At 43.6% G+C, this 27,879-nt stretch overlaps 2 protein-coding genes and 1 long non-coding RNA gene across 21 annotated transcripts in view; 2 read left to right on the top strand and 1 right to left on the bottom strand.

Annotated features, from left to right (window-relative positions):
* AASDH (aminoadipate-semialdehyde dehydrogenase) overlaps positions 1-13,324 on the top strand; it is a 41,143-nt gene extending 27,819 nt beyond the window's left edge. For 3 of the 10 annotated variants that reach the window (XM_021101367.1, XM_021101371.1, XM_021101372.1), the window contains 4 exons: positions 3,347-3,510; positions 5,102-5,224; positions 5,714-5,845; positions 8,287-13,096. In XM_021101367.1, coding sequence (XP_020957026.1) covers positions 3,347-3,510; positions 5,102-5,224; positions 5,714-5,845; positions 8,287-8,676 — 809 coding nt within the window. In that variant the 3' untranslated portion in view covers positions 8,677-13,096. Of the gene's footprint in view, positions 1-3,346; positions 3,511-5,101; positions 5,236-5,713; positions 5,846-8,286 lie in introns of all 10 variants that reach the window. The other 7 variants (XM_021101365.1, XM_021101370.1, XM_021101368.1 and 4 more) reach the window with 5 other exon arrangements.
* LOC110262106 lies at positions 14,057-18,693 on the top strand. The gene is made up of 2 exons (XR_002346678.1): positions 14,057-15,443; positions 16,206-18,693. It is a non-coding gene; the product is annotated as an uncharacterized LOC110262106 (long non-coding RNA).
* The window catches only part of KIAA1211 (KIAA1211 ortholog), a 264,569-nt gene continuing 253,476 nt past the window's right edge, over positions 16,787-27,879 (bottom strand). For all 10 annotated transcript variants that reach the window (XM_021101354.1, XM_021101353.1, XM_021101357.1 and 7 more), the window contains 3 exons: positions 22,686-22,876; positions 21,965-22,127; positions 16,787-19,621 (listed from right to left, as the gene is read on the bottom strand). In XM_021101354.1, the coding sequence (XP_020957013.1) occupies positions 19,461-19,621; positions 21,965-22,127; positions 22,686-22,876 (515 nt within the window). In that variant the 3' untranslated portion in view covers positions 16,787-19,460. The remainder of the gene's footprint in view (positions 19,622-21,964; positions 22,128-22,685; positions 22,877-27,879) is intronic.

Here is a 27,879-nt window from a genome sequence, read left to right as displayed (position 1 = left end):
AGGCTAGGGGTCGAATCAGAGCTGTAGCCTACATCAGAGCCACAGCAATGCGGGATCCGAGCCGCGTCTGCGACCTACACCACAGCTCATGGCAATGGCGGATCGTTAACCCACTGAGCAAGGGCAGGGATCGAACCCGCAACCTCATGGTTCCTAGTCGGATTCGTTAACCACCACGCCACGATGGGAACTCCCGTATGTGACCTTTTTGATGGTGTGGGATCCAGGTATAAAGTATCTTGATTTCTACCCTTTTTAGCCCCACACTACAGGAAGTTTCACTCTAGTGCTCGTGGAATCTGTTCACTAAAGCTTTTCAGACAAGTGCTTAGGAAGATGTCTCCCTACTTACATTATCCTGGCTAGAATATACTTGAATCTGGGTGTGATCCTTTGCTATTGAACACTGACATTTTGAAAATAATACTAGAGGAAACTTTCTGTCATATATGTGGGTGACATGAGTAATCCCTGTCCATGAAAATCAGCTCATTGAGGTTATTGTTTGCATCTCATGTGCATGTGGTACATGCTGGTCTCTTAGGACTTGGAACACTTTTTATTAATGTATCATTTATATGCAGTAAAACTCACCCTTTTTAGCAAACTGTTCTGTGTTAGGAGATGCTTACTGTCATGTAACCACTGCCACAATCAACAGTCCATTATTCCAGAGAATTCCTGGGTCACTTTATGGTCATTCCTCCTCCCACCCTTAACCTCTGGCAGCCACTAAGCTCTGTCCCTGTGGTTTTGCTTTCTCAGAAAGTCATAGAAATGAAATCCTATGGTATGTATGTAGCAATTATGCTTGTGATTCATCCATTTCATCGCATGTATCAGTAGTTTGTTTTTATTCTTGATTATTCTATTGTGCAGATGTACCACAGTTTATCCAAATCACATTTGGATTACTTCCAGTTTTTGGTAATTCTAAAACTGCTGTCTATGAGTGGGATTTTTTGTGAATGTAAGTTATCTCACTTAGCTCAGTACCTGGGCGGGGAGACTGTATGCTAAGTCTAGGTTTAACTTTATAAGAAACAGCCACGCTATTTTTCCAAAGGAAGTGAACAGACTCTGCCTTCCACCTTCAGTGTACGAGAGGGCCATTTGCTCTGCGTCCTTGTCAGCACTCGCTGTTGTCAGTTCAATTTCTCTGTAAATTTTAGCCATTTCCTCATGGGGTGGTATCTCGTGGCTTTCGTTTGCATTTCCCTGGTGACCAATGATGTAGCTCTTTTTATGAGCTTATTTGCCATCTATGTATCTTTTATGAAGTGTCTTTTCAGCTCTTTTGTGCACTTTTTTATTGTTATGGTTGTTTTCTTCAGGAGTTTTGAGAATTCTTTATGTATTCTGGATACTAGTCCTTTATCAGACATATGTTTTGCATGTTTTCTCCTACTCTGTGGTTTTTTTATTCTCTTAATAATGTCTTTTGAAGAGAAGTTCTTAATTTCAGTGAAGTCCAGTTTATTTATTTATTTTTACTATTTATTATTTTTTAATAGTTATTTCCCCAATATAAATTTTTTTCTACTGTACAGCATGGTGACCCAGTTACACATACATGTACACATTCTATTTTAGCACATTATCCTGCTCCATCATAAGTGACTAGACATAGTTCCCAATGCTACAACAGCAGGATCTCATAGCTAATCCATTCCAAAGACAATAGTTTGTATCTATTAACCCCAAGCTCCCCAACCACCCCACTCCTTCCCCCTCCCCCAGTTTATTTTTATTTATTGATTTTGTTTTTTTTGTTTTTTTTTGTTTTTTTTTTTTTGTCTTTTTGCCATTTCTTGGGCCGCTCCCGCGGCATATGGAGGTTCCCAGGCTAGGGAACTGTAGCTGCCAGCCTATGCCAGAGCCACAGCAACGCAGGATCCGAGCTGCGTCTGCGACCTACACCACAGCTCACGGCAACGCCGGATCGTTAACCCACTGAGCAAGGGCAGGGACCGAACCCGCAACCTCATGGTTCCTAGTCGGATTCGTTAACCACTGCGCCACGACGGGAACTCCCTGATTTTGTTTTTTAGAGCCACACCCCATGGCATATGGAAATTCCCAGGCTAGGAGTCGAATTATAGCTGTAGCTGCCAGCCTACACCACAGCTCACGGCAATGCCAGATCCTTAACCCACTGAGTGAGGCCGGGGATCGAACGTACATCGTGGTTCATTACCTTGTGGTCAGTTACCACAGTTAGTCGGGTTCATTACTGCTGAGCCAAATGGGAACTCCTGTGTTGTCTTTCTTTTATGAATCATGCTTTTGAGTCATATCCAGGAAATCTGCCTAGCCCAGGGTCCCAGAGACTTCTTCTGGAGCTGAACTGGAAGGGCTTTTCCTTGGCTGGGACCGGGTATGCTCCACTGTGCAGGACCCCTCTCTTTATCACCCAAAGTAGGTTGCTCTCTTGCTGCTAAGCAGCAACTGCCAGGAAGAAAGCACAGCAGATATTCTGTGAGCAGCAGCGGCAGTGCTCAAAGGCAGAGCTGCCTGGAGTGGTGGGCCAGTTCCCCAATTCCACTCGCCCTGGTGGACATGCATTGCAGAAGCTGGCGTGGACTTTCCTTCATAGACTCTGCCACCCCAACTTGGCACCCCAAGACAGAGCCACCCTGTCGTCTAACCCATGGCAGCAGGTTGGAAAAACTCGCTTGGTGTCGTTGGTAGGGTCTAGGCTCTGGAGCTTTACTTCTCAGACCCCAATCTCCTGGTCCTGCCACATACTAGCTGAGTGGTGCCCTGGTAGCTTACCTCTGCTTGCCTCCATTTGGTCCTCTGAGAAATGCACACCTAGTAGTGCCTGCCTGTGAGACCCACAGGGGTGAAGAGCTAGTGATTCTCAGAGTGCTACCCTTCACGAGGTAGCAGACCAGTCAGCTCGGCTTTTGTGTTACTGTTAGCACTAGGCATTCTGTGCACTAGGTATTTATCCTAATTACCACAATAACCTTGGATGTAGATACATCCACATTCAGTAGAAAAATGTGAGGCCCAGTGATGCTAGTTTGCCCAAGGAATGGCCATGAATAAGTCTGAATCCAGGTCTGTCACAGCCTCTTGCTGCTGCAACGTGCTTCATGTTCATTTTTTTCCCAGTAGTGAAGCACTTTATAATACTTTTAAAATGGAAGATGCAGCTAGGTTTTTTACACAAGTTTTACGCAACTATTTGATATATGCTTTGCTGAAGTATAAATCTGAGTCAGACACAGATCCTATGTACACATGAAGAACACTGAATATATGCTGTCATTGTTAGGCCAAGTAATTATTTTCCAGTGACATAGCTACATCTCATCTTTTGTATTTTGTTTCCCAACAGGCTGTTACAATGGCTTAGTTTATGTTCTAAAAAGTGACAGTGGAGAAAAATACTGGATGTTTACTACTGAGGACGCTGTGAAGAGCTCAGCAACCATGGATCCAACCACAGGACTTTTTTACATTGGATCTCATGACCAGCATGCATATGCTTTGGATATTTATGTAAGTGTTTATTTCACGTTCACACCATAAGCGTGGGTAGAAGAGCCTGAAGTTGTCAGGTGGTGTTGACTAGGGGACAGGTATTATTGTTTCTCAGGTGGTGATCTGGGAAGATCAAGAAGTTGATTAAAAGCCTTACTAGACATTTTCACAAATAAATTTGCTACTCAGAGTTTTGAAAGTTTTAAAAAACTTAGAATTTAGCATCTTGACAATAGAGAAGGATCACAAAGACCTGATAACATAAATTTTAAAATTTAAGAGTTATAAAATTAAAAAGGAGTAAGTTGGGGGAAATTTTTGAAACACATGTGACAGTGTTAAAACTCATTTATGGGAGTTCCCATTGTGGCTCAACAGTAATGAACCCAACTAATATCCATGAGGAGGCAGGTTCCGTCCCTGGCCCCTTTCAGTGGGTTAAGCATCCAGCGTTGCCATGAGCTGTGGTGTAGGTCCTATATGCAGCCCGGGTCTGGTGTTGCTGTGGTGTAGGTGGCAGCTGCAGCTCCGATTAGCCTGTGATTTTCCATGTGCCATGGATGTGGCCCTAAAAAGACAAATAAATAAATAAAACTCATTTCTGTTTATGAGTACAAATGAAATTAAGAGCAAATACAAATTAATAAGAAAAATATAAAAGCCCAGATAGAAAAATAAACAAGGGATATAAATGAACAGGATCCTGAAGAAGAAACGGCTAGTAAGTGTTTAAATGTTTCATACCTTTAAGAATCAAAGGAATGGGAGTTCCCAGTTTGATCCTAGGTAACAATTTCACATCCTTTGATTCACTAAAATTCTTCTAGGAATCTAATCCTGGCAAAATAATCAGAAACATGGACAAATATATGCACCAAGATGTCTATTTCGAGGTTGTTTATAATACTAAGAGATCAGTTCCAAACAATTTTCAGTAATAGAGAGAAATTATTTTATGTTCATGTGGGATATGATCCATTAAAGTAATAAAGAGTTTTACAAAATAAATGAGCTAAATTAGATACAAAGTGTATATTCAGGATGATCTCAAGTATATTAAACTCTGTGTATGTGTTTGTGTGCGTGTGTGTACCAAAAATATCACAAGGGGAGTTCCCATCCTGGCGCAGCGGAAACAAATCCAACTAGGAACCATGAGGTTTTGGGTTCTAGCCCTGGCCTTGCTCAGTGGGTTAAGGATCCGGTGTTGCTGTGAGCTGTGGTGTAGGTTGCAGACACGGCTCGGATCTGGGGTAACTGGCTGTGGCGTAGGCCAGCGGCAACAGCTCCAATTAGACCCCCAGCCTGGAAACCTCCATATGCTGTGGGTGTGGCCCTAAAAAGACAAAAGACAAAAAAAATTTAAAAATAAAAATATCACAAGGGAAAATGCTGAAATATTAACAAGCAGTTTGCTCTGTGTGGTGGCCTGTTTTCTTATACTGACTTGGTTCTGTACATGGAGTATGTATTACCTTTACACTAAAACTAAAAATTATGTTAAATAGACACAACATCAGGATGGACAGGATATGTGGATTTGTTAACCACCAGCAGAAACCAATTAATTTACTTTCTATTTTTTAAAAATTTGCTTTCTTATTTGCAGAAAAAGAAGTGTGTTTGGAAGTTGAAATGCAAAGGAACTGTTTTTTCTTCTCCTTGTTTGAGCCTCATTCCACATCATTTGTATTTTGCTACACTGGGAGGACTTTTACTGGCTATAAATCCTGTAGGCATAAAGTAATATTTATTGATTTTATTACCTATTTTTCTTTGTTATTTTTATTTTTGCTTTGAATTCTGAAAACTTGAACTGGATTTCAATTATAGTCCGTGTATTATAGAACTAGAATTCATTAAAAATGATTGACACAAAGTCTAGAAAGAGGAGAAAATCTAAGTTATCTTTTATTAATTTTTTATTAATAAAATTTTTTAATAAAAATGTTCTTGGTCCGAACAAGAACTTTGTGTCCATTCTCAGCATGGTGCTTTTGTGCTAGTTCTTTCTTTCTTGGTTTTTATCTTGGCTTTCATAAGTAGCACCCGTTAAATTTATAGTCTCTGCATGTGTAGTAGCTTCATTTCTAATGTCAGCATGCCCTTATAGCATTTTCTCATGTGTATAGCTCTACCTCTGGGAGATTTGTGAATTTGCAGAGGGTAACTGATTAGTAGAATGCATTAAGTGCTGTGAATTGCTTTTTGCCCACGACAGGCCACTGGGAACAGAGTCTGGAAGCATCACTGTGGAAAGCCACTCTTCTCTTCTCCACGGTGCTGCCTACAATATGTTTGCATTGGCTGTGTAGACGGGAATTTACTTTGCTTTACGCACTTTGGAGAACAGGTAAGAATTTCTAGTTGTTTTACCCATCTTTCTCAAAGGCATAGGAGTTGGTGACAACTGAAGTAAATTTTTTTGTTTATTTAATTTTTTAATTTTTAATTTTTAATTTAATTTAATTTTATTTTTTTGTCTTTTTGCTTTTTCTAGGGCCGCTTCCCACGGCACATGGAGGTTCCCAGGCTAGGGGTCGAATTGGAGCTGTAGACGCCGGCCTATGCCAGAGCTACAGCAACGCCAGATCCGAGCCGCATCTGCAACTTACACCACAGCTTACGGCAATGCCGGATGTTAACCCACTGAGCAAGGGCAGGGACCGAACCCACAACCTCATGGTTCCTAGTCGGATTCGTTAACCACTGCGCCATGACAGGAACTCCTAAATTTTTTTTTTTTATTTTTATCTTTTGTCTTTTTAGGGCCACACCCTCGGCACATGGAGGTTCCCAGGCTAGGGGTCGAATGGGAGCTGTAGACGCTGGCCTATGCCAGAGCTACAGCAACGCCAGATCCGAGCCGCATCTGCAACCTACACCACAGCTTACGGCAATGCCGGATCCTTAACCCACTTGAGTGAGACCAGGGGTCAAACCCGCAACCTCAGGATAACTAGTTGGATTCTTTTCCGCTGCACCACGACAGGAACTCCAGTAAATTTTAAACATTATTCAGCTCATTGTGTTGAAAACTAGTTCTGTTTTAGTTGGCAAGCCACGGATTTCTTAATTGTTCCATGATGGTGTAGTAGATTTAAAAGATTCTACAAACATTGTTTTACTTTTGTCATCTTCTTTCCCCAATTAAAAAAAAATGTTACCAGTTTTTAGCCAGCTTTTTTATAACTTCTATTCAGGTTATGAAAATTGAAAGAAACTCCTGCTTTTTCTATGAAAACCAAAATATGTCATATAACCCAGTTTCCACTGTACGGAGGTTCCATCTTCAACTTCATAATTGGCTGATTAGGCTCTTGGTGGGTTATTACATCTTTTGTTGGGATCATAATCTCTTACGTTAAATACCCACAAGTGGCTGCGGCCCAACCTATGCTGTGTTTCTGACGTCGGGGCATCGGGGCAGCTTTGTGAACTTGAGAGTGTACTAGCTCCAGCGTAAGTGACCCCATGGCAGCTATGGGTGGTTCTCGGGAATTTTTGTCCTACATTGACCCTTCGTAGCCTAGCAGTTTCTTTTGCTCTGTGTAACAGTTACTTTGTGATGAAATCTTTTTTAAGTTCACTGAACATTTTTTTATTTACAAAGTAATTTGAATATATTCTCACCTTGAATTTCTAAAAAGTAAGAAGAGGTAAATGCTATTACTCTTTTTAAGATAATTTTTTTTGGCCACAGCCACAGCGTGTGGAAGTTCCTGGGCCAGGGATCGCCTTCTCACCACAGTTGAGGCATGCACTATAGCTGTGGCAACGCTGGATCCTGAACCCACTGCACAACAAGGGAACTTCCTCTTTTTTTTCTGAATGAACCAAAGAGAGATTAAAGTGCTTCTGACCAAGTCAGGGACAGAATAGAGATTACAAATCATATTTCATGAATATGCCCCCTCTTTCTATTTTGTTTTTTATTATACTGCTATTACTGTGTATTTGTGAACAGTATCTTAGATTTGTTTTCTTCCTGTGTGTTTTCCTCACAATATCGGCTGATAGGTTTATCTGTAATAACTTTGAAATAAGCAAATATTATGTAGGGTAGACATACAACTCACAGCTTTTTGTTTAAAGCTTTAATTTAAATGATGATTGAACATAAACTTTTAGTCTCTTTATTTCCTTATACCTACATTAGGAGATGAGAGTAAGATACAGTTTTTAATAAGATACATTGAAAACAAGGTGCAGGAGTTCCCATCGTGGCTCAGTGGTTAACGAATCCAACTAGGAATCATGAGGTTGCAGGTTCGATCCCTGGCCTCGCTCAGTGGGTTAAGGATCTGGTGTTGCGGTGAGTTGTGGTGTAGGTCACAGATGTGGCTCAGATCCCACGTTGCTGTGGCTGTGGCGTAGGCTGGCGGTTACAGCTCCCATTTGACCCCAGCCTGGGAACCTCCATGTGCCGAGGGTGTGGCCCTAGAAGAGACAAAAAAAAAAGGAAAAAGAAAACGTGGTACAGTTTTATCTTTGAGATTAGTGTCTCAACATATCAGTGAGAACCTTTGAATGGGATTCAAAATGCATTTTACTTCACAGTATTCTGCAGAGCAGTGATTCCTGTAACAAGGACACTTTGGTGTATTTTGTGCTGGATTTTACCATTGGGACAGAGGTCTGATCTGAGGATGCCTCGTTTCAGAGAAAGCTGGTACTTTCTCTGTGCATAGCTACCATCCCATAGCCTGCATCGCACCTATCTTATTAAGAATTTCATAAGGCTTCAGTCTACAAAACTGCTGAAATGAGATGAATTATTTTTGCTTTTATCAGGTTTGGCAGTTCTCTACCAGTGAACCGATCTTTTCATCTCCATGTACCTCAGCATCAGAGCAAGAAATATTTTTTGGTTCCCATGATTGCTTTATCTACTGCTGTAACATGAAAGGTCAACTCCGATGGAAATTTCAAACTACTTCAACGGTGTATTCAACACCATTTGCCTTCCGTAACCACACGTGCAGCAGTGAAGCATGGCTGGCAGCAGCATCTACTGATGGGAAATTGTGGATCTTGGAATCTGAGAGTGGAAACTTGCAAAGAGTGTATCAACTTCCTGGAGAAGTCTTCTCTTCTCCTGTGGTCTGGGAGTCAATGCTTGTTATTGGATGTAGAAATAATTATGTTTATTGTCTGGATTTATTGCATGGCAATCAAAAGTAATGAAGTACATTCCTTACTAGAATATATCTGTGAGATATTGAAAAGATTTTGCATTTTAGAGCATGTGGATAATTTTATGTTAAAGATTATATTTTGCTTAAGAAACTTGTCTATTTATTGGGAAAACAACCATATTTTACTTCCTTTAGGAGCAAAAAAATGCTCTTAAAAGAAATTACTGAACAAAACACATCAATATATTAAGTAACACTTTAATTAGGCCACAGATGTTCTACTTTAGGTTTTTTGGGTTTTTTAAATTTTTTTTTTTGCTTGTTTTAAGGCTGTACCTTCAGCATAAGGAGGTTCCCAGGCTAGGAGTTGAATCAGAACTACAGCTGCCTGTCTACACCACAGCCACATCAACACCAGGTCCGAGCTGTGTCTGCAGCCTACACTACAGCTCATGGCAACACTGGATCCTGAACACCCTGAGTGAGGCTAGGGATTGAACCCTTGTCCTCAAGGATACTAGTCGGGTTCGTTACCACCGAGCCATGATGGGAACTCCCCTACTTTGGTTTTTTTATAGAATACCTCTGAAAATAAAGGTCAATATACATGGTCGGTTAAAAACTTTGTGATATCATACACCAGCCACTCATTTACTGAGATTCATAACAAAAAGTTCTCAAAGATAGGATCTGTTTACAAATCAGGGTCCATAATTTAATATTTTAAAAAGAACGAAGTACCAGTGTAGAATAATATATACACACGATATAGTTTCAAGTTGACATACCTACTTTTCTCAATTTTTGATACATGAACTTCAATGGTGAACATTTTTGCACCTGTATTTTCAATTTTTAAAATTTTGCTGTTTTAACAACTTTTTTGTTGTTTGGTGACTTGAAGGTAGGGAACACAGCAGAAACCAAGAACGAAGAAATCAAGTATCATGATTTCTCACAAGGCTTAATGCTGCTTTTCCAGTCCCATTGCACTTGGGTCCTGTCTCCACTTGCCTGGTGGGTGAGTTGCCCTCGGTGAGCTGTTCCTCTGGAAGCCACACTCTTTATGCAGCCCCTTCTCTTACATGGCATGGCCGTGGGCTTGGCCTCGGATTTGCTTTAACCAACAGAGTGCAGGGATGCTGACACTGTGCCACTTCTGAGCCCAAACCTTAAGAAGGCCTGGCGGCTTCTCCTTTTATAGCTTTGGATGCCCTGAGCTGCCAGCCTGGTTATCTGCTGGAGGAGCCCTGTGGAGTTATGACTCCACAGAGAAGAACCAAAGGGCCAGTGAACAGTGACAGCCAGGGGTGTGGCCCCAGAATTCCAACCAGTCCCAGCTGTATGTACCCTGTCGCTGACCTTGCCCCTTGCTCTGCAGTCAGCTGTGGTATTGCTTCATGTGTCCCTTTGTTTGTCAGTAGAGTCTCAAGTATCAAACAAGCCAGAATTCCTGGTTGCAAGCCATAGAAGCCAATTTGGGCTATTTTAAATAGATAATTTATTTTTATTTTTTATTGAAGTATAGTGGATGTACAGTATTACATAATACAAAATAGTAATTCACACTTTTTATTTATTAAATGATTTTTATTTTTTCCATCATGGTTTACAGTATTCTGTCAATTTTCTCCTGTACAGCAAGATGACCCAGTTATACATATCAATGTATACATTCTTTTTCTCACATTATCCTCCACCATGCTCCATCATAAGTGATTAGATAATAGTTCCCTGTGCTGTACGGCAGGATCTCGTTGCTCATCCATTCTAAATGCAATAGTTTGCATCTATTAAGCCCAAATTCCCAGTCCATTCCACTCCCTCCCCCTCCTCCTTGGCAACCACAAGTCTGTTCTCCATGTCCACAATTTCCTTTGCTATGGAAAGTTTGATTTGTGCATTATACTAGATTCCAGATATAAGTGACATCATATGGTACTTGTCTTTCTTTTTCTGACTTATTTCACTTAGTATGAGTCTCTAGTTCCATCCATGTTGCCACAAATGGCATTATTTTGTTAAGTAATTCACACTTTTTAAAGGCTATACTTTTTAAAGGCATTTATTATTATTATTATAAAATATTGCTTATATTCCCCTCATAGCTTATATATTTGTTAATTTTTTTTTCCCTTTTAGAGCCATACCAAGGCACATGGAGGTTTCCAGGCTAGGGGTAGAATCAGAGCTGCAGCCGCCGGCCTACAACAGAGCCACAGCAACACTAGTTCCTGAACCCCCTTAGCGAGGCCAGGGATCGAACTGGCATCCTCAAGGATGCTAGTCAGGTTTGTTAACTGATGAGCCATGATGGGAACTCCCATTTTTAGTTTATTTTTATATATGGTGTTAGAAAACAGTCTAATTTCATTTTTTTACATGTAGGTGTTCAGTTTTCCCAGCACCATTTATTGAAGAGACTGTCTTTTCTCCATTGTATGTTCTTGCCTCCTTTGTTATAGGTTAATTGACTGTAGTTGCATGGGTTTAATTCTGGGCTCTCTGTTCTGCTCCATTGCTCTGTGTATCTGTTTTTGTGCCAGTACTGTACTGCTTTGATGACTGTAAGTTTGGAGTATAGTTTGAAGCCAGGGATTGTGATTCTCCCAGATATGCTCTTTCTCAAGGTTGCTTTGATTATTCAGGGTCTTTTGTGTTTCCATACAAAACTTTTTAAAATTTAAATTATTGGCTATACTTAACAGCATGCAGAAGTTCCCAGGCCAAGGACTGAACCCATGCCACAGCTGTAACCACAGCCATAGCAGTGACAACAGCTGGATCCTTAACCCACTGAGCCATGAGGGAACTCCTAAATTTTAAAATTATCTGGGAAGGATACCTTTGGTACTTTGATAGAAATTGCACTGAATCTGTATTTCTTTGGTAGTATGGTCATTTTACCATTAATTCTCCCCGTCTATAAATACAGTATGTCTTCCTATTTGTTTGTGTCCTCTTCAGTTTCTTTCATGAGTGCCTTTTTTTCTTTTTGGCTGTGCCCATGGCATATAGAAGTTCCTGGGCCAGGGACTGAACCCGCGCCACAACTGAACCAAGCTGCTGCTGTAGTGACAATGTGGGATTCTTAACCACAACAGAACTCATCAGTGCCTTATAGCTTTCCCAATACATATATTTACCTCCTTAGGGAAGTTTATTACTAGGTATTTTATTCCTTTTGATGTGATGGTAAATAGGATTGTTTACTTAATTTCTCTCTCTTTTTATAGTTGCACCTGCAGCATATGGAAGTTCCCAGACCAGGGAGTGAATCTGAGCCACAGCTGTAACCTACACTGTTGCTGCAGCAATGCCAGATCGACTGTGTCTGGCTAAGAATTTTAACCTGCACTTCCACAATGACCTGAGCCACTGCAGGTGGATTCTTAACCCACTGCACCATAGAAGGAACTCCCTCAATTTATCTTACTGATGGTTCAAGTGGAACAGATTTCTGTATATAAATTTTAGACCCTTCAACTTGACCAAATTCATTGATGAATTCTAGGGATTTTTTTGGTGGCATCTTTAGGATTTTCTGTGTATAGTATCATATCTGCAAACAGTGACAGTTTTGCTTCTTCCTTTCCAATTTGGATTCCTTTTATTTTCTTCCTGATTGCTGTGGCTAGAACATCCAATACTATCTTGAATATAAGTAGGGAGAGTGGGCAGCCTTGTCTTGTTCCACATCTTAGAGGAAATGCTTTCAGTTTTTCACCCTTGAGTATGTTAGCTGTGGTTTTGTCATATATAGCCTTTATTATGTTGAGGTACGTTCCTCCTATGCCCACTTTCTGCTGTGCCCATTTTCTGAAGAGTTTTTATTTTTAAATCATAAATGGATGATTTTTTTTTTTTTTTTTTTTTTTTTCCTTTTTAGGCCTCCATCTGAGGCATATGGAAGTTCCCAGGCTAGGGGTCTAATCGGAGCTGCAGCTGTTGGCCTACACCACAGCCATAGCAATGCAGGATCTGAGCTGCATCTGCAACCCACACTGTAGGTCATGGTAACACCAGATCCTTAACCCACCTACTGCGGCCAGAGATCAAACCCAGGTCCTCATGGATACTAATCAGGTTCATTAACCACTGAGCCACAACAGGAACTCCTAGACGTCGATTTTGGCAAAAGCTTTTTCTACATCCATTTTGTTACTTGTTTCGGGGTTGTTTATTGTAGGTGTTTTTTGTTCTTTTTTCTTTTGTTCTCTTGTGATTTGATGACTATAGATTTTTGGCTGGTAGTTACCGTGAGTTTTTTATTTATTTAATCTATATACAAATATACATGATTGTTTTAAATTGCTGATCTCTTAATTTCAAACACATTTTTATAATCCTGCATTTGTACCCTCCTCCCCTCACAATGATTGTTCTTGACATCATATTTTCCAATTGTTTTGTGTATCCCTTAATTGCTTATTGTGGATATAAATGATTTTACTGTTGTCTTTCAACTTTCCTACTAGCTTTGTGCATGGATGATTTCCTATCTTTAATGTATGTTTCCCTTTACCAATGAGCTTTTTCATTTTGTAATTTTCATTTTCCTAGTTTATTTTTCATTAAGAGAAGTTCCTTAAACATTTCTTGTTTGGTGGTGCTGAACTGTTTTAGCTTTTGCTTGTCTGTAAAGATTGTAATCTTTGCATCAACTCTGAACAAGAGACATGCTTAGTAGAGTATTCTTGGTTATAGGTTTCTTCTTTGATCACTTTAAATATACAGCCTTTCTAACCTGCAAATTTTCTGCTGAAATGTCAGCCAATAATAGCCTTTGGGAGTTCCCGTCTATGTTATTTGTTGCATTTTCATTTCTGCTTTTAGTATTCTCTTTTTATCTTTAATTTTTGCCATTTTGATTACAATGTGTTTTGGTGTGTTACTCTTGGGCTTAATCCTGTATAAGACTCTGCACTTCCTGGAGTTGGGTGTCTGTATCCTTTCCTGGGTTAGGGAAATTTTCAACTATTATGTTCAAATATGTTCTCAGTCTGTTTCTTTCTCTTCCTTCTGGGATCCCTATGATGAAAACATTATTGTACTTGATGTTGTCCCAAATGTCTTTTATACTGTCCTCACTTCCTTATTTTTTTTCTATTCAGCAACAATGATTCCTACTACTCTGTCTTCCAACTCACTGATCCATCTCTTTGTGTCATATAGTCTATTGCTGATTTCTTGTATATTTTTATTTTTTATTTATTTATATTTTTTTGTTTTTTTTTTTTTTTTTTTTTCTAAGGCTGCACCTGTGGTACATGGAGGTACCCAGGCTAGGAGTCAAATCAGAACTTACAGTTACTGGCCTACACCACAGCCACAGAAATGCCGGATCCGAGCTGCATCTGCGACCTACACCACAGCTCACAGCAATGCCAGATCCTTAACCCACTGAGCGAGACCAGGGATCGAACCCGCAACCTCATGGTTCCTAGTCAGATTTGTTTCCGTTGTGCCATGATGGGAACTCCTCTTGTATATTCTTAATTTATTGCATTCTTCATCTCTGTTTGGTTACTCTTTATATTTTCTCTTTGTCAGTAACTGTTAACTTCTCCCTCTATGCATTCATTCTTTGCCCAAGTTCTCTGATCATCTTTACAGTCACTGCCCTGAACTCTTTCTTGGTTATTTGCCTGAAAACACTTCAGTTAGTTCTTTTGGGGTTTTATCTTGTTCCTGCGTCTGGAAATGTTCCTCTGTTGCTTCACTTTGCCAGAATGCTGTTTGTATTTTTATGTATTTGGTAGGTTGTGTTTCTTGACCTTAGAGACATGGCCTTGTTTGGAGGTAACTTATGTGTTCCAACAGTGCATTCCCCTCTCATCACCCAAGCTCTGTGCTCTAGGGCTTCCTCACTGTTCATGCCATATGTGTCCTTCTGTTGTTGTGGGCTCTGCTGTCTGGTAGGGTTGACGGGACAAGGTCACCGGGTGGCTGACCATAGAACCCCAGGGGCCCTGGGGCTAATGCTGCCCACTGGTGGGTGGAGTTAGGGTCTAGAAGATTCCAGGGCTGTGGCTCACTGTATGGTGGGTGAAGCCAAGTCCTGGAGTTAATGCTGGCATACTAGTGAGCATCAGGTCCTGGAGTCTGGTCACAAGGCCCAGGGGTCCCAGAACTGTTATCACTGGTGGGGGTGGGAGGGCCGTGTTCCTGACAAGATGCTTGTGGGGTCCAGGATATCCCAAAGGTCTGACCTGCTGACGGGCCAGGAGTATCTCCAGGCTGCAAGAGTGTGGTTTTCTTGTGTCAGGCGTCTGTCCCTGATGGGTAAGGCTGGTCCAAAGGCTAGAGATGGCTCTGCGGATGGCAGGGAAAGGGCAGGGCTGGGCCCTGGAGCCTTTGCCAGGACCAGTGTCCATGTGGTAGAAGGAAATCCTGAGAATGGCTGCCACCAGTTTCGGGGTTCCCAGGCCGAGCTGCACCTGGCTCCTGCCTCTTTGGAAGACACTCCGAGATCAACATGTAGGTCTGACCCGGGCTCCTGGCACTGACTGCTTCTGCCCTGGGTCCTGGAGCAGGTAAGGGTGTGCATGCCCTTTATGAGTGAAGCCTGGCTGTCCCCCAGCCCTCTGGGATGCCTGAAAGTAGAAGTCACTGGGGGCTACCTTCCCAGCAGGAGGCTGGGCTGGGGAGCCTGACGGGGGACACAGAGCTCTCAGTCCTTGGGGGGAACCTATGTGATATAACTCTCCTGTTCATAGGGCTTCCTTTTGGGGGTATGCAGTTTGACTACAGCATGAATCCTGCCCTCCTGCCCATCGCTTGGTTCCTCCTTTATGTGGAAGATCTTCTCTGGTAGGTTCCAGTCTTTTTATTAGTGGTTGTTCTGTAAATAGCTGTGACTTTGGTGTGCCCACGAAACATGAGCTCAGGGTGTTGTTCCACCATTCTGGCCAGTCTCCTCCAGAATGAATTTTTAAAAGAATGTCGAGTCTCCTGCAGAATTACAGAGAGGGCTAGGGCCATACAGCCAGGAACAATGCCTGAAATGACTGTATGGTTTTGGCCTGATGGAAGACAGCTCCTGTCCTGGAAGCTCTACATGGCTCACCCTGTGGACCCACTAACCTTGGGCACTTTCCTGCCTCTGCCAGACCTCCTCACAGTGCCCTCATCCCAATCCACGGCCCCTTTCAGGTGGAAGTTAAGCATGTTGACATGCCCACAGAGTGTATAGGAAAGCAGCCAGTAGGCATTTCAGCTGTATTAGGAGGTGATGCTGGTGCAGGTTTTCCCACGGAAAGGGGGCTGAGGCCATTCCTGGCTCAAAAGGACATTATCTTCTGCCAGGCATTAGATCAGTGCTTCATCTTTGATTTATTAACCACCTGAAGCTCTTGCTGAATGCACTTTCCAGTTGAGAGGGCTGGAAGGAGGGGGCTTGGCTGAGCCACACTAGAGCCGGAGCCAAAAGGAAAAATCAGTGATACTGATCCTGTCTTTATTCAAGATTTTGATATTCATTTGTCATGGAATTTGCATTAACCTTAATTTAAAAAAAATACTGCATTAAAATAACATCTTTTTCGTTTTGGCTACACTTGTGGCATATGGAAGTTCCCAGGCAGTCTGAGCAGCAGCTGTAACTTAACCACAGCCGCGGCGATGCTGGATCCTCAACCCACTGAGCTGGACCAGGGAATGAACCAGGTCTTCCCCAGAGACAAGCTGGAGTATTAACCCACGGCACCACAGTAAAAACTCCACAACAGCATTTCTCTTCATTATTTGGAGTTTTGGCACCTGAGGCAAGAGCCCTGCTTGCACCCCTCGCCTTGCCCTCGTCTGGCCCTGTGAGTCGTAGGTCTGGTCTGGGGCCTTGCACTGCATCTCTCAGGCACTCAGCTACTGTTCCACAGCCCATATGTGAGTAAGGGGGCTGGAGAATCATCCTGCCTGAGATACGGACTGGGCAGTTCTAATTTAGGGTTGAGATAAACATTTAATTTGTCCCTACTCATTATTATTTTTCTCCAAAAATACCTAGTTAAAGGTATAGTAAGATACCACATAAAGTGCCTTGAAATTCTCCTCAGCAGAAGCTATGTAAGCTTGCTCTAGTCACTGAAATCAGTTAAAAACTTCAGCTTGAAAAGGAAAGTCCATCAATGCCACAGATCTTGTGGGGTTTTTTTTTATTGAAAGATCTTTTCCCTTCAATAATGGACATTTTACATTAAAACTTTATACAACCAAAATCTCAAAATAATATTAAAATCACAGTAAGCTATTTTCATTAAGTCTCTACTTCATTTTATTGTTGATAAAAATATTGCAAGACACTTGTAACTCTAATGTTTCTGCTTTAAAATAAGCAATTAAAACTAAATGTCACAAGAAGAGACAATGAGTACATACTACAATTTGCTAATAACTGGCTAAAATAATTTAATAGTAATTAATGTATAAGAAACAATTGCACTTGAAAAATTAAAAAAGTAAACAAAAAACCCTCTAGTTTTGTATATGTGTCTTATGAACAGAGGTTAATCATCTACAACCTTACCAGGAGTATGTATATTTATTTAAATTAGAAAAACAAAGCTTGTTATTGAACATAGAAATCATTCGTTTCATTTTTAAAAGTCTTGAATTTGTATATGCTTTACAGAATTGCCCCCACAGTTTGCTATCAGAAAAGACTGCAACACAACTAAAGCAAAATAACACTTCATTGGTATTTAGTGCAAATTTGGAGTAATTTTTACATGAAATATTAAAACATGTAACTTTTAGAAGTTATTGGAATAAGTGCTATGACTGTCCTTTCCTCAGTATGGTCTTCTTTTAAAGATTTTGATGGAAATTTGTAACTGAGGTATTTCTCCTTTGTATGGGCTCAGTGCCATTACAGAGGTGACATGTCTACCATTCTGTTAGTGATCTTTTTTCTTTGCCTGTTCTCTGTCATTACTGTGATATAATCCAAAGCTGACAGGATGAAAGAAAGAGTCAATGCAGAAGAACTAATGGAGCACTCTAATTCCAGGGCTCTGGATGGATGGAGTCCAATTAAAAAGTGTGACCCTAGTGAGAAAATCATTGAAACTAACAAATGTCTGCATATTTGATTTAGAAATGAATATCAGTGTGAAAAACATGCAGTGGAATATTGCTTCTTACAGCCATAAAAAAAATTTCCATTGATTCTGAACAGTCTGAAGGTCCACTATATATATATATATATTATATGAATTCCAACTTGCAGAAGTAAAACTATCTACGTTACCACATATGCCAGCTGCTACCAAGACGCTGAGCCATCACTTCTGGAAAGAAAATGCCTTTTAGATGGTCAATAACTGTGCTCATCCTTTAAGGTACATTCTTTAAGGAGACTAGCATATATCTTTTAAGTAAGCATAAAGGAAAATGATACTAATAAAATGTGTTTTGTGGGAGAGGGAAAAGGGACATAGTTCTTTTCCCTGCACTAAGCAAAGGATTTGTACTTAGACTTTGAAGTCAGAATTGAAAAAAAAAGGCAATATGCCAACACCATGAAATATCAGTTAGTGTTAGCAATGTGTGGGTTTGCTGAATGTCTGTGAGTCATGGAAAGCAAATTCAGGGAAATAAAAGTTAATATAAGTGGCTTTTAAATTGCCAAGTCCCTTCTTTTTTATGTGTGTGTAGTAACAAGGCCACTTAAAACTCAGATGTTGGTAAAGGTAGCAAGATGTACTCTCTGCGTTATAAACGCTGTGGAACATTTGACTCTAAACATGAATTACTTGATCATGGTAAAGAAACTTCCCAGAGGAAGTCCTTAGTGCAGAGGCTTCAAATCGTGTCTTACTGTTGCCTTCTTTTCAAGACTTGAAGGATTTCCAGAGATGTGGTGTCCATCACCTTTGTACCCTGGCTATTGGCTGGTTTGGGGGATTGTTCTATTATTTTTCCTGTCTCACTTTTGCCACTTTGGGTGAAATGACCCTCCCCCTCAGAGTTTGAAAAACTAGATTAATACCAGTGTATCCCAAACTTCTCAACCTTGATGAAATACCTGACATTATCTATCTCGATTTTACCAGCATACACACATCCACCTCATCGTCAGAGCATCCCTGATTGAGCGAGCCTGGAAGGGAGCTTAGCCTGAAGAACAGCTGCACTCAATGAGGAAATTCAGACACAGAATTTGTAGCTGCTGTTTTTTTTCTCCTTTTAACCATTTTAGGAGCCAGCTGGCCAAATGGATAACTTGTCCTTCAAGTCCCAGTGTAATGGAGCCTGTGGCTCAAAGGTGTGGATGGTTCACTCTGGGCTGCAGCTTCCAGGAAAAGCAGACCTGGGCCCAAGGCTGGGAGCCAGGCTTTTACCTGCAGTTCCCGGTTCCTCATGGCATCCAGGAGCGTGGGCGTTCTCGCTTCTGTCTCTATGGGATCCTTTCACAGCTACTACAGAAAAGGCTAGAAGTCCCCAAACACATGGTAGGTGGTCTAGAGAAAAGAAGCTGGGGTAAAGAACCAGAAGAACGATGAGCACAAAGATTGGCCAAAGTCCATGTGCTGAATGGTGTGCCGTGTGAAAGGCCGGGCGGGGCCAGGGGGTGGCTCTCCTGAGGAGCTCTCAGCCTGGAGACCTTGCTCCACGTGGGCCCTCGGATGGAATCTTCTCTAGAACTAGGAGGAGCTTCAGGCACCAGGACCTGGGATTGTACAAATACACTCTTGACAAGGGCCACCGTCAGTTCGGCTTCTCGGCACTCTCGAGCCTTCCACACCTGGTCCCTTCACCTCGTGTAAGAAATAAATAAACAGGGCAAGGAAAAGCCAGTACCTGGCAACAGGAGTGGCCAAGACTCACTCGTTACTTAATAATCTGTGGGCAGTCGCTCCAGGCCTTGGCTTTCCTCTTGGCCAAAGCCAGCCAGGCCGGTTCTGTTGACATGGGGGCAGCGTCGGGAGTAGAGAACCTCTTTGTGACTTCTTTCACCAGTGGCGCTGGCGGGGCTGAGTCTGAGATCTCCACTAGAAATAGGAGATTCAGAAAGGAAACCCAGTGAGATGGGTACATCTGGCCAGAAGAATTGGGGAACAAAAACTACATGATCATAGCCAGTATACACAGAATCACAATGATCCCGTACAGTCAGTTCTCATTTTGGAGTATCTCTAGAAACCTAATTTTTTCTGTGCACAGAAGCTACGCCTGCATGATAGTAAGAAATAAAAGGCAAATTCTATGATTCTAGTCATACAACATACAACCAGTCAATGTCATGAAGAAAAAGATAAAACCAGTAGTTTGAACTTAACTAGCTGTGAGGTCAAAAGCTGGATCTTCCACCAGTGAAGTCCTGGCCCCTCACCCTAAGGTTCTCCAGCCCTGATGGTTCAGTCTCGTCTAGCAATTCCTCTGCATCCTAGAGGCCTCTAAGGTAGGATTCCCATCTTATCTTTGGGTCATATTTAGTGCCCGTGACAATGGCCTACAGGAAACACTGACTGAAACTTCAGAAGAAATGCTTGCTTTATCAGGTGGGGCCACTGAGCGGCATCAGCCCTTGGGCGTGTCCGAGAATTCAAGCAGAGGCCAAGGTTGCTTTCTTTGACTCTGGAGCGTTCACTATTCTGCAAGAGTTCTCTCTTAACACACACATAGGATGTTTAAGATCCTTCAGTGCAATAATGCCCTTGCAAGTTCTGGAGAAACTGTGCAGTGCTCAAAAGTGGTTTTCAAATGTAATGTTTTTTCTCTCCTTACAGAACAGTCAGTATAGCTTTAATAGCAAGACCTCTTCACATACCCAGACCTCAGTGAGCAACTATTCAAGGCATAGAAAACCTTGGATCTAGAGGCTGAGCGTCTGAGGCAGGGCTGCCTAGTGGGAAAAGATGCCCTAATAACCTGAGAGGAAGCTCTTTCAGGCTCCATCCTGCCAGTGATTTCTTTTTTTTTTTTTTTTGTCTTTTGTCTTGTTGTTGTTGTTGTTGTTGCTATTTCTTGGGCCGCTCCCGCGGCATATGGAGGTTCCCAGGCTAGGGGTCGAAGCGGAGCTGTAGCCACTGGCCTACGCCAGAGCCACAGCAACGCGGGATCCGAGCCGCGTCTGCAACCTACACCACAGCTCACGGCAACGCCGGATCATTAACCCACTGAGCAAGGGCAGGGACCGAACCCGCAACCTCATGGTTCCTAGTCGGATCCGTTAACCACTGCGCCAAGACGGGAACTCCCTGCCAGTGATTTCTAACAAGGACATAGTTATAAAGATAACTGAATCACTTTATCTTTGAATAGTATAAACAGTTTTTTTACCTTTTTAGAGCTGCACCCATGGCATATGCAAATTGGCAGGCTAGGGGTTGAATCAGAGCTATAGCTGCTGACTTGTACCACAGCTCACAGCAATGCCGGATCCTTAATCCAGTGAGCAAGACCAGGGCTCAACCCGAATCCTCATAGACACTAGTGGGGTTCGTTACCACTGAGCCACGACGGGAACTCCTAATTATTTCAATGTGCACGTGTCCCTTCAGTGTCATGGACATACAAACACTGCTGTTGTTAATTAACATCAGGGACTTAGAACAGAAGTCCTTGCTTGCTGAAGTCACATTTGGGTCAGCCACATGCTGTCTGAAGTCACAGCAGTAAGAAGGGCCTGCCCTGCTTTTGTCTGGAGCAGCTGAGCCGTTTGGATCTCTGTGACTAGAGAAGCAGCTTCCATTTCCAGGTGGGGCAGAGCTCTGGGTAGGGCTTTCAGATACAGCTTCCTCACATTTATCTTAAGTTTGCAGCATCAAAGTAACAAACCCCTGAGTCCGCCTTTCAGCTCAGACTTGCTATCAACTGCTTTGCTTTGAGCCTATCAAAACACTGCTGCATTTAAATTTTGCTTAAACCTCACCTTTCCCCCCCCCAAATCCTAATCTAATCTAGTCTTTTCCTTTGCCCAGAAAGTTGCATGGCATGCAGCCTTCCTTGCTGATTTTGTAGGACTGCAGGCCATGGAGCTGGAGAAGGCTCCTATCACCTTGTTAAAGGTTCAGGAGTTTCATGAGCCGCCTGCTGTCACGCTGGTGCTTTGAGATTGGCTGCTGTTGGGAGGACTGATAGCAGAGAAAATAGCAAATATTACAAATCAGAGGTCTCTCCTCTGCCTGAAGAGCTGATGGGTAAACATGTACCATCAAGTCACTGATGATGAGCTTTATCAGATGGGCTTTATCAGGGTCAAAGTTTACGAAGAGGGTTTGAGACAGCCTCTGCCCTGAAATGCCTCAAATGCTGTGTCATGATGCGAGGGGAAATGAAACGAGCACTAAGGAGAAGATCTTTAAGTACAGAAACGGGCCTGCCCTCCCTACCTGTCACAGACGTCGGAAGAGTGCTGGCCTTTTTCAGCTGTTCCCTGCGCTCCAGCCTGGCCGCCGCCGTCTCTGGCTTCCTCTCCTCTGGTTGAGCGGTGGGCTTGTGCAGGGAGCCTGCTCTGGTATGGCTGCTGCTGCCAGGCTGCGGGCCCACACTGACCTGGGCAGGCAGACAGAGTCAGAGACGCGTGCTTTTGACCTGAGGGCGTGGAACGGCTGGACTCTGCAGGACAAGGCCCTGGAGGCTTCTGCCAGCATCCCCGCCACCCCACCCGCCCTGCCCTTAGGGCCTGGGCTGCGTGGAGAGCCATGTGTGCTCCACCTGGCCCCAGCCACTGAGTGGCTCAGTCCCAGTGTCCTCAAGAGGGACGCTAGTACTTTCCTAGAAGAACCTCATCCAACAACTCCACATCAGGGCCAGACTCATTTCCTCTCGACTCAAGGCTCAATAAAATCATTTTCCTATTTTTTATATAACTGTTGTGTGTGTGGACTCTGCCAAATCAGGTTAATACCTAAGGACACAGGGAAACCCAATCAGATTCCTACCTAAAAACACCTGCTGGGCTGAGTAGTCATCAACTTCTCCATTGCCCTTTTTTCTAAAGATTCTCCACCACTCTCCGCTAGGCTGCTGCTGCTTTTTAAAAAATCTTATGAACTAAAAGAGAGCCAAACTTGGGGAAACAAAGTTCAAGCTGAGGACCAGGCTACTCACATTTTCTCTGCAGAGCTTCTCTGCCTGGCTGGCCTCCCTGGCTTGCTTCCGCTCTTCCCTAGTGGCCTGCTGCTCCCGAAACCCCTTCTGCTTCTGCAGCGCCAGTGTTATCCACAGTGGCTGCGGGCTTTCAACCTTCTCCACGAGTTTGGAGCCATCTAAGGAGTGTCTGCTCTGAAGCACTGGCTTTTCTGTGGGAAGAAAGACTGATATTGTGAAGTATTGTAAGAAATACCTATCTGATCTTTGTCCCTGTTTCTGGCACAAAGCTCCTAAAACCCCTGCAGTTACCTTCATGCTGAGAGCATGAACGTGTCTATAGTTCTGCTAATGAAAAGCCCCTGAAGATGGAGGCTGGTGGCCAGTGGACCCAACAACCAACTATGATTAAAGGGTTAGAATTTTAGTCCCACCCCCAAGTTCCAGGGAGGGGTAAGGGGTGAAAGGTTGAGTCCAGTCCCCAGTGGCCAGTGATGTAACTGACCAGGACTGTATTGAGGCCTCCATAACAACCCACAGGACTGGTGTGGAAGCTCCTGGGTTGGGAACAGTGCAGAAGCTGGGAAGGTGACTCGGGAAGCATGGAAGCTGTGCTCCCTTTCCCCAAACCTTGGCCGTACAGGCTCCCCTTCCATCTAGCTACTCCTGAATTACCGTCTTTTATAATACAACGGCGATCTGCGAGTAGAATGCTTCTCCTCAGTTCTACTCCAGCAGATTAATTCAGCACCTGGATTAGTGACTGACATCTAGATGGGGGCAGTCCAGTAGGCCTGAGCCCATGACTGTGGACACTGACCTTACCTCCAAGTAAGAAATCAGAACAAAGCTGTACCCAAACCACAGCAGCTGGTGTCAGAGAACTGCGTGGTGGCGTGAGAACACTCCCCCAACATGCTGAAATGGTGATGAGAATGGGTAGAGACAAAAGCAGGTTCACATCAAAACTAACTCTTCCCTTACTTCAGTTTCTTGTCCCCTCAAACTTGTGACAACTAATCAACACATGAAATAGCTCTCTTTTCTAACACAAACTGGGCCAATGCCTGAGTGACTCCACCCGATGGGAGGATAGCAAATTCAATCAACAGATAAAATGGGGGCATTTCACTTTGCTCACAATGCAAGGAAAAAAATACTCTCCAGTGTCAAAAACCCTCAAGCTTACAAAGAATGGAGATAGTTATTTGATTCATTGTTCTCTTTATTTATTGTTTTTTTCTTTGCTGGCCACACCTGTGGCATATGGATGTTCCCAGGCTAGGGGTCCAATCAGAGCTGTAGCCACTGGCCTACACCACAGCCACCGCAATGCAGGATTCGAGTCACGTCTGCAACTTACACCACAGGTTACAGCAGTGCTGGATCCTTAAACCACTGAGCAGAGCCAGGAATCGAACCCATATTCTCATGGATACTAGTTGGGTATGTTCCCACTGAGCCACCACAGGAACTCCTTAAATTTATTTTTTCAATGGAAACTTCTCCCCAACCCAACATATGGAAACTGTTAGAACAGAGTGGAATCCCTACATATGAAGAGGAAAGTTGGGGCTCTGCTCTGCCCAGTGGGGCTGCTCAGGGCATGAGGACTCTACAGAAGGTAGGGGGAAGCATGATTTGGGTCCAGTGCCTATGAGTGTGTACTTGTGTCCACAGCCAGCATGTGCTGTGAGCAGGGTCACCCAGCAGCTAGTGCCTGGGCTGCAGCAGGAACCAAGGCCTGTCTTCTGGTCTGTGCTTTTCCTGTGGCCGACAGTCTTGCCTGTGCAACTGCAGCGGGGGGAGCCTCATAGGTGGGTGACTGAGAGACAGAGGTTGAGTGACTGGGCTCAGGAACTACACAGACTGGGGCTTGACCACTGTGGGCCGAGAAAAGTCACATGACCTCTCTAAGACTTCACTTCTTAGTCCATAAAATGGAAATGGGGATGGCATCTGCCTTGTCAGCCTGCAGCGAAGGTTAAAGAGGTCCCGGGCATGAGAACATCTAGATACAGCAACCGCTTTCCAAGAGCCAGCGTTTGTGTTGCGTGTGTCCGAGGTGATGACCCACTTCTACTCCCCAAGTGAAAATTCGCACTTCTAGAGGCAACCATCCCAGTCCTGAGTCCTTTACTATCACCAAGGGAAATGGCTCGCTATAGACGTGTTCTTTTGAAACCAAAGACAAGTCTACACCATGATGATCCAGACCAACCCAGGCTCTCAGTTAACTTCATACTGAGGAGAAAGAACTGAAGTAATAAGTTTGAATTAGGAATTCAGGCTCAGGAGTTCCTGCAGTGGCCCAGTGGAAACAAATCTGACTAGCAACCATGAGGTTGCAGGTTCGACCCCTGGCCTTGCTCAGTGGGCTAAGGATCCAGGGTTGCCATGAGCTGTGGTGTAGGTCACAGACGCGGCTCAGATCTGTGTTGCTGTGGCTGTGGTGTAGGCCAGTGGCTACAGCTGATTCCACCCCTAGCCTGGGACCCTCCGTATGCCACTGGTGCGGCCCTAAAAAGCAAGAAAAAAAAAAGAAATGAAAAACAGGATGTTAAAATGGGACTCGTGTCTGAGTTCCAGCCAGGATGCCCTGAGAGGTCTGTAACAAATAATCAGTGGCACCTTGCCCCAGGTCCTGAGTCATGTGCTCAGGACTGGTTTCTAAGCTGGCCAAACAGCCACCTAAAGGTCAGAAAAATCAGAGCAGAGGTGGAAGCAGCCAGAGCAGAGGATTTCTCTGAAAAAGGCTGCTGGCACAGCCAGGCCCCCCGTCGTCTCCCCACTAGAGCTAAGGGGGCTAAGCCAGGTGGGACCCTGTGGGCACAGACATCAGCTTGCTTCTGCTCACTCCTGGCAAAGTCCAAGGTGACACCGGTGCTGTGGTGGGAAGACATCTGTGGAGAGAGCTGCCCGGGACGCAGGGATGCCCCTGAACTGAGGGGCCTGCTGGTAAGGGGCTAGGAAGGCACAGAGAACTGGAGCTGCAGGCACAGGAACAGGGGAGCCCTGGCACCCACACCCCAAGGCGGGTGTTTCGGGCCAGACTAGGAGGGAGACACTGAGCTTTAGATCCTGGACTTTGATGATGATACTGGAGGCTGCCTGTTAATTCCTAACACGGGACAGTCGTTACTGAAGGTGCCTAGGGGACTTTTCACTTTCAAAAACTGTCTGAAAATATAGAAAGACTACAATTCAACAACAACAAAAAAAAACAATTAAAATGGGCAAAGGACTTATTAAACAGACATTTTTCCTAAGAAGACAAATGACCAACCGCGTATGAAAAGCTACTCGACCTAAGTCAGCAGCAGGGACCTGTGATCAAACCACAGTATGACATCACCTCTCACCTGTGAGAACAGCTATGAGCAAATTAAAAGTAAACCCAGAAAATGGCAAGTGCTGACCAGGATGTGGAGCAATGAGAACTCCTGAGGGATGCTGCTGGGATATAAAATGGTGTAGCCACTACAGAGACAGTAAATAAGGTGGTTCCTCAAAGACTTAAAGACAATTACCACACGACCCCGCAGTTCCACTTCTGGGTTATTTATCCAAAAGAACTGAAAATAGGATCTAGATATCTGCACACCCATGTTCACGGCAGCACTATTTACAGTAACCAAGAGGTGAAGGTCACCCAAAGTCCACTAATAGATGAACGAAGAAAATGTGGTGTATAGATACACCAGGAGGTATTATTCAAAGAGGAAGAAAGCTCCGATACCTTGAGGACATTAAGGTAAGTGAAATAAGCCACCCACAAAAGGACAAACACTGCATAACTCCTCTTATATGAGGTATCTAAATGGTGGTTATCAGGGGCTGGGGGAGGGGAAACAGCAACTGTTTAATGGACAGAGTTTCAGTCTTGCAAGATGAAAAGGTTTTGGAGACTGTGCAATCAGTATGAATATACTTAGCACTGCTGAACTATGCGCTGAGAAACAGTGAAGACAGTAAATTTCATATGATGCATTTTTTTGGCCACACCCATGGTATGTGGAAGTTCCTGGACCAGGGATCAAACCCACACCACAGCACTGACCCCCGCCATAGTAGTGCCAAGGGTGGCTCCTTAACCACTAGGCTACCAGGGAACTCCTATGTTATTTTTACCACAGAAAAAAAAATTTGTAGAAGTGACTGGAAGACTCACACCCAAGATTTTATCTAAGAGATGGAAGAAAAATGAGAATCACATATCAGATTTCTTTAAAAAAGTAAAAAGAAAAAAAATGAAACACATTTTTGCTAAATTTTATGGAATTTTGGTTTTTTAGCCACCCCGTAGCATATGGAGTTCCTGAGCTTTAGTTGTGACCTAAACCATAGCTGCAGCAACATCGGATCCTTAACCCACTGTGCTGGGCCGGGGATCAAACCTGTGTCCCAGAGCTCCCAAGATGCCACCAATCCCACTGTGGCACAGTGGGAGCTCCTAAATTTTTTTTTAATGGCCATACTTGCTACATATGGAAGTTCCTGGGCCAAGGATGGAATCCAAACCACAGCTGGGCCATGCCAGGCCCCTTAACCCACTGGGCCAGGTCAGGGGTCAGATCCACAGCGACCTGAGCTGCTGCACTTAGATTCTTACCCCACTACTCCACAGCAGGAACTCCTTTGGAATTTCTGAACAATATTTTTTTGAACGAATCTGTGACTGTGCATTCAGTCTAAGAGGTAACATCACATTTAATTTCAAGTGCACTGGAGGCTGCCATCCTGCTGCACTGCCCAGTCCAAGATGGATGAACATGCCAATTCTGCTTACTCCACACCACAGCTGGCCCTGGGCAAAGACTCAGTCTAGCTACACAGAGACAGACTGGGTGACCTGGTGTATGAGCTGCAGGGGTGGTGGTGACCACTGTCAGCATGCGCTCGAAAGGTGCTGTACTTTGTCTCCAAGCCCCACCCACTCTACACCTCAGCTTAGCAGTGGCTGGAGCAGATGGGTCCTGGAAGAAGGACAGATCTCAAAGGCAGCCCTGATCTCAGGTGGCAGTGCAGCCACCTCAACTCCTGGCCCAGCCTACTCCACACCACAGCATGGCACCAGATCTGGCATGAGCACAACAGGGGAAGGTATGCAACCCTGGGCTGCACCTGAGCAGAGCTGTGATGCCTACACAGATGGCATGTAGGTCCACTGTGAGTGCACAGGCCTCATGTACTTTGGCAGGCCCCTCCTTTGAGG

Source organism: Sus scrofa, chromosome 8 (genome assembly GCF_000003025.6).
Source record: "Sus scrofa isolate TJ Tabasco breed Duroc chromosome 8, Sscrofa11.1, whole genome shotgun sequence".
NCBI classification, from domain to species: domain Eukaryota; kingdom Metazoa; phylum Chordata; class Mammalia; order Artiodactyla; family Suidae; genus Sus; species Sus scrofa.
The sequence above is the reverse complement of the archived record's forward strand: the minus strand, read 5'-3'. Positions and strand labels throughout refer to the sequence as shown.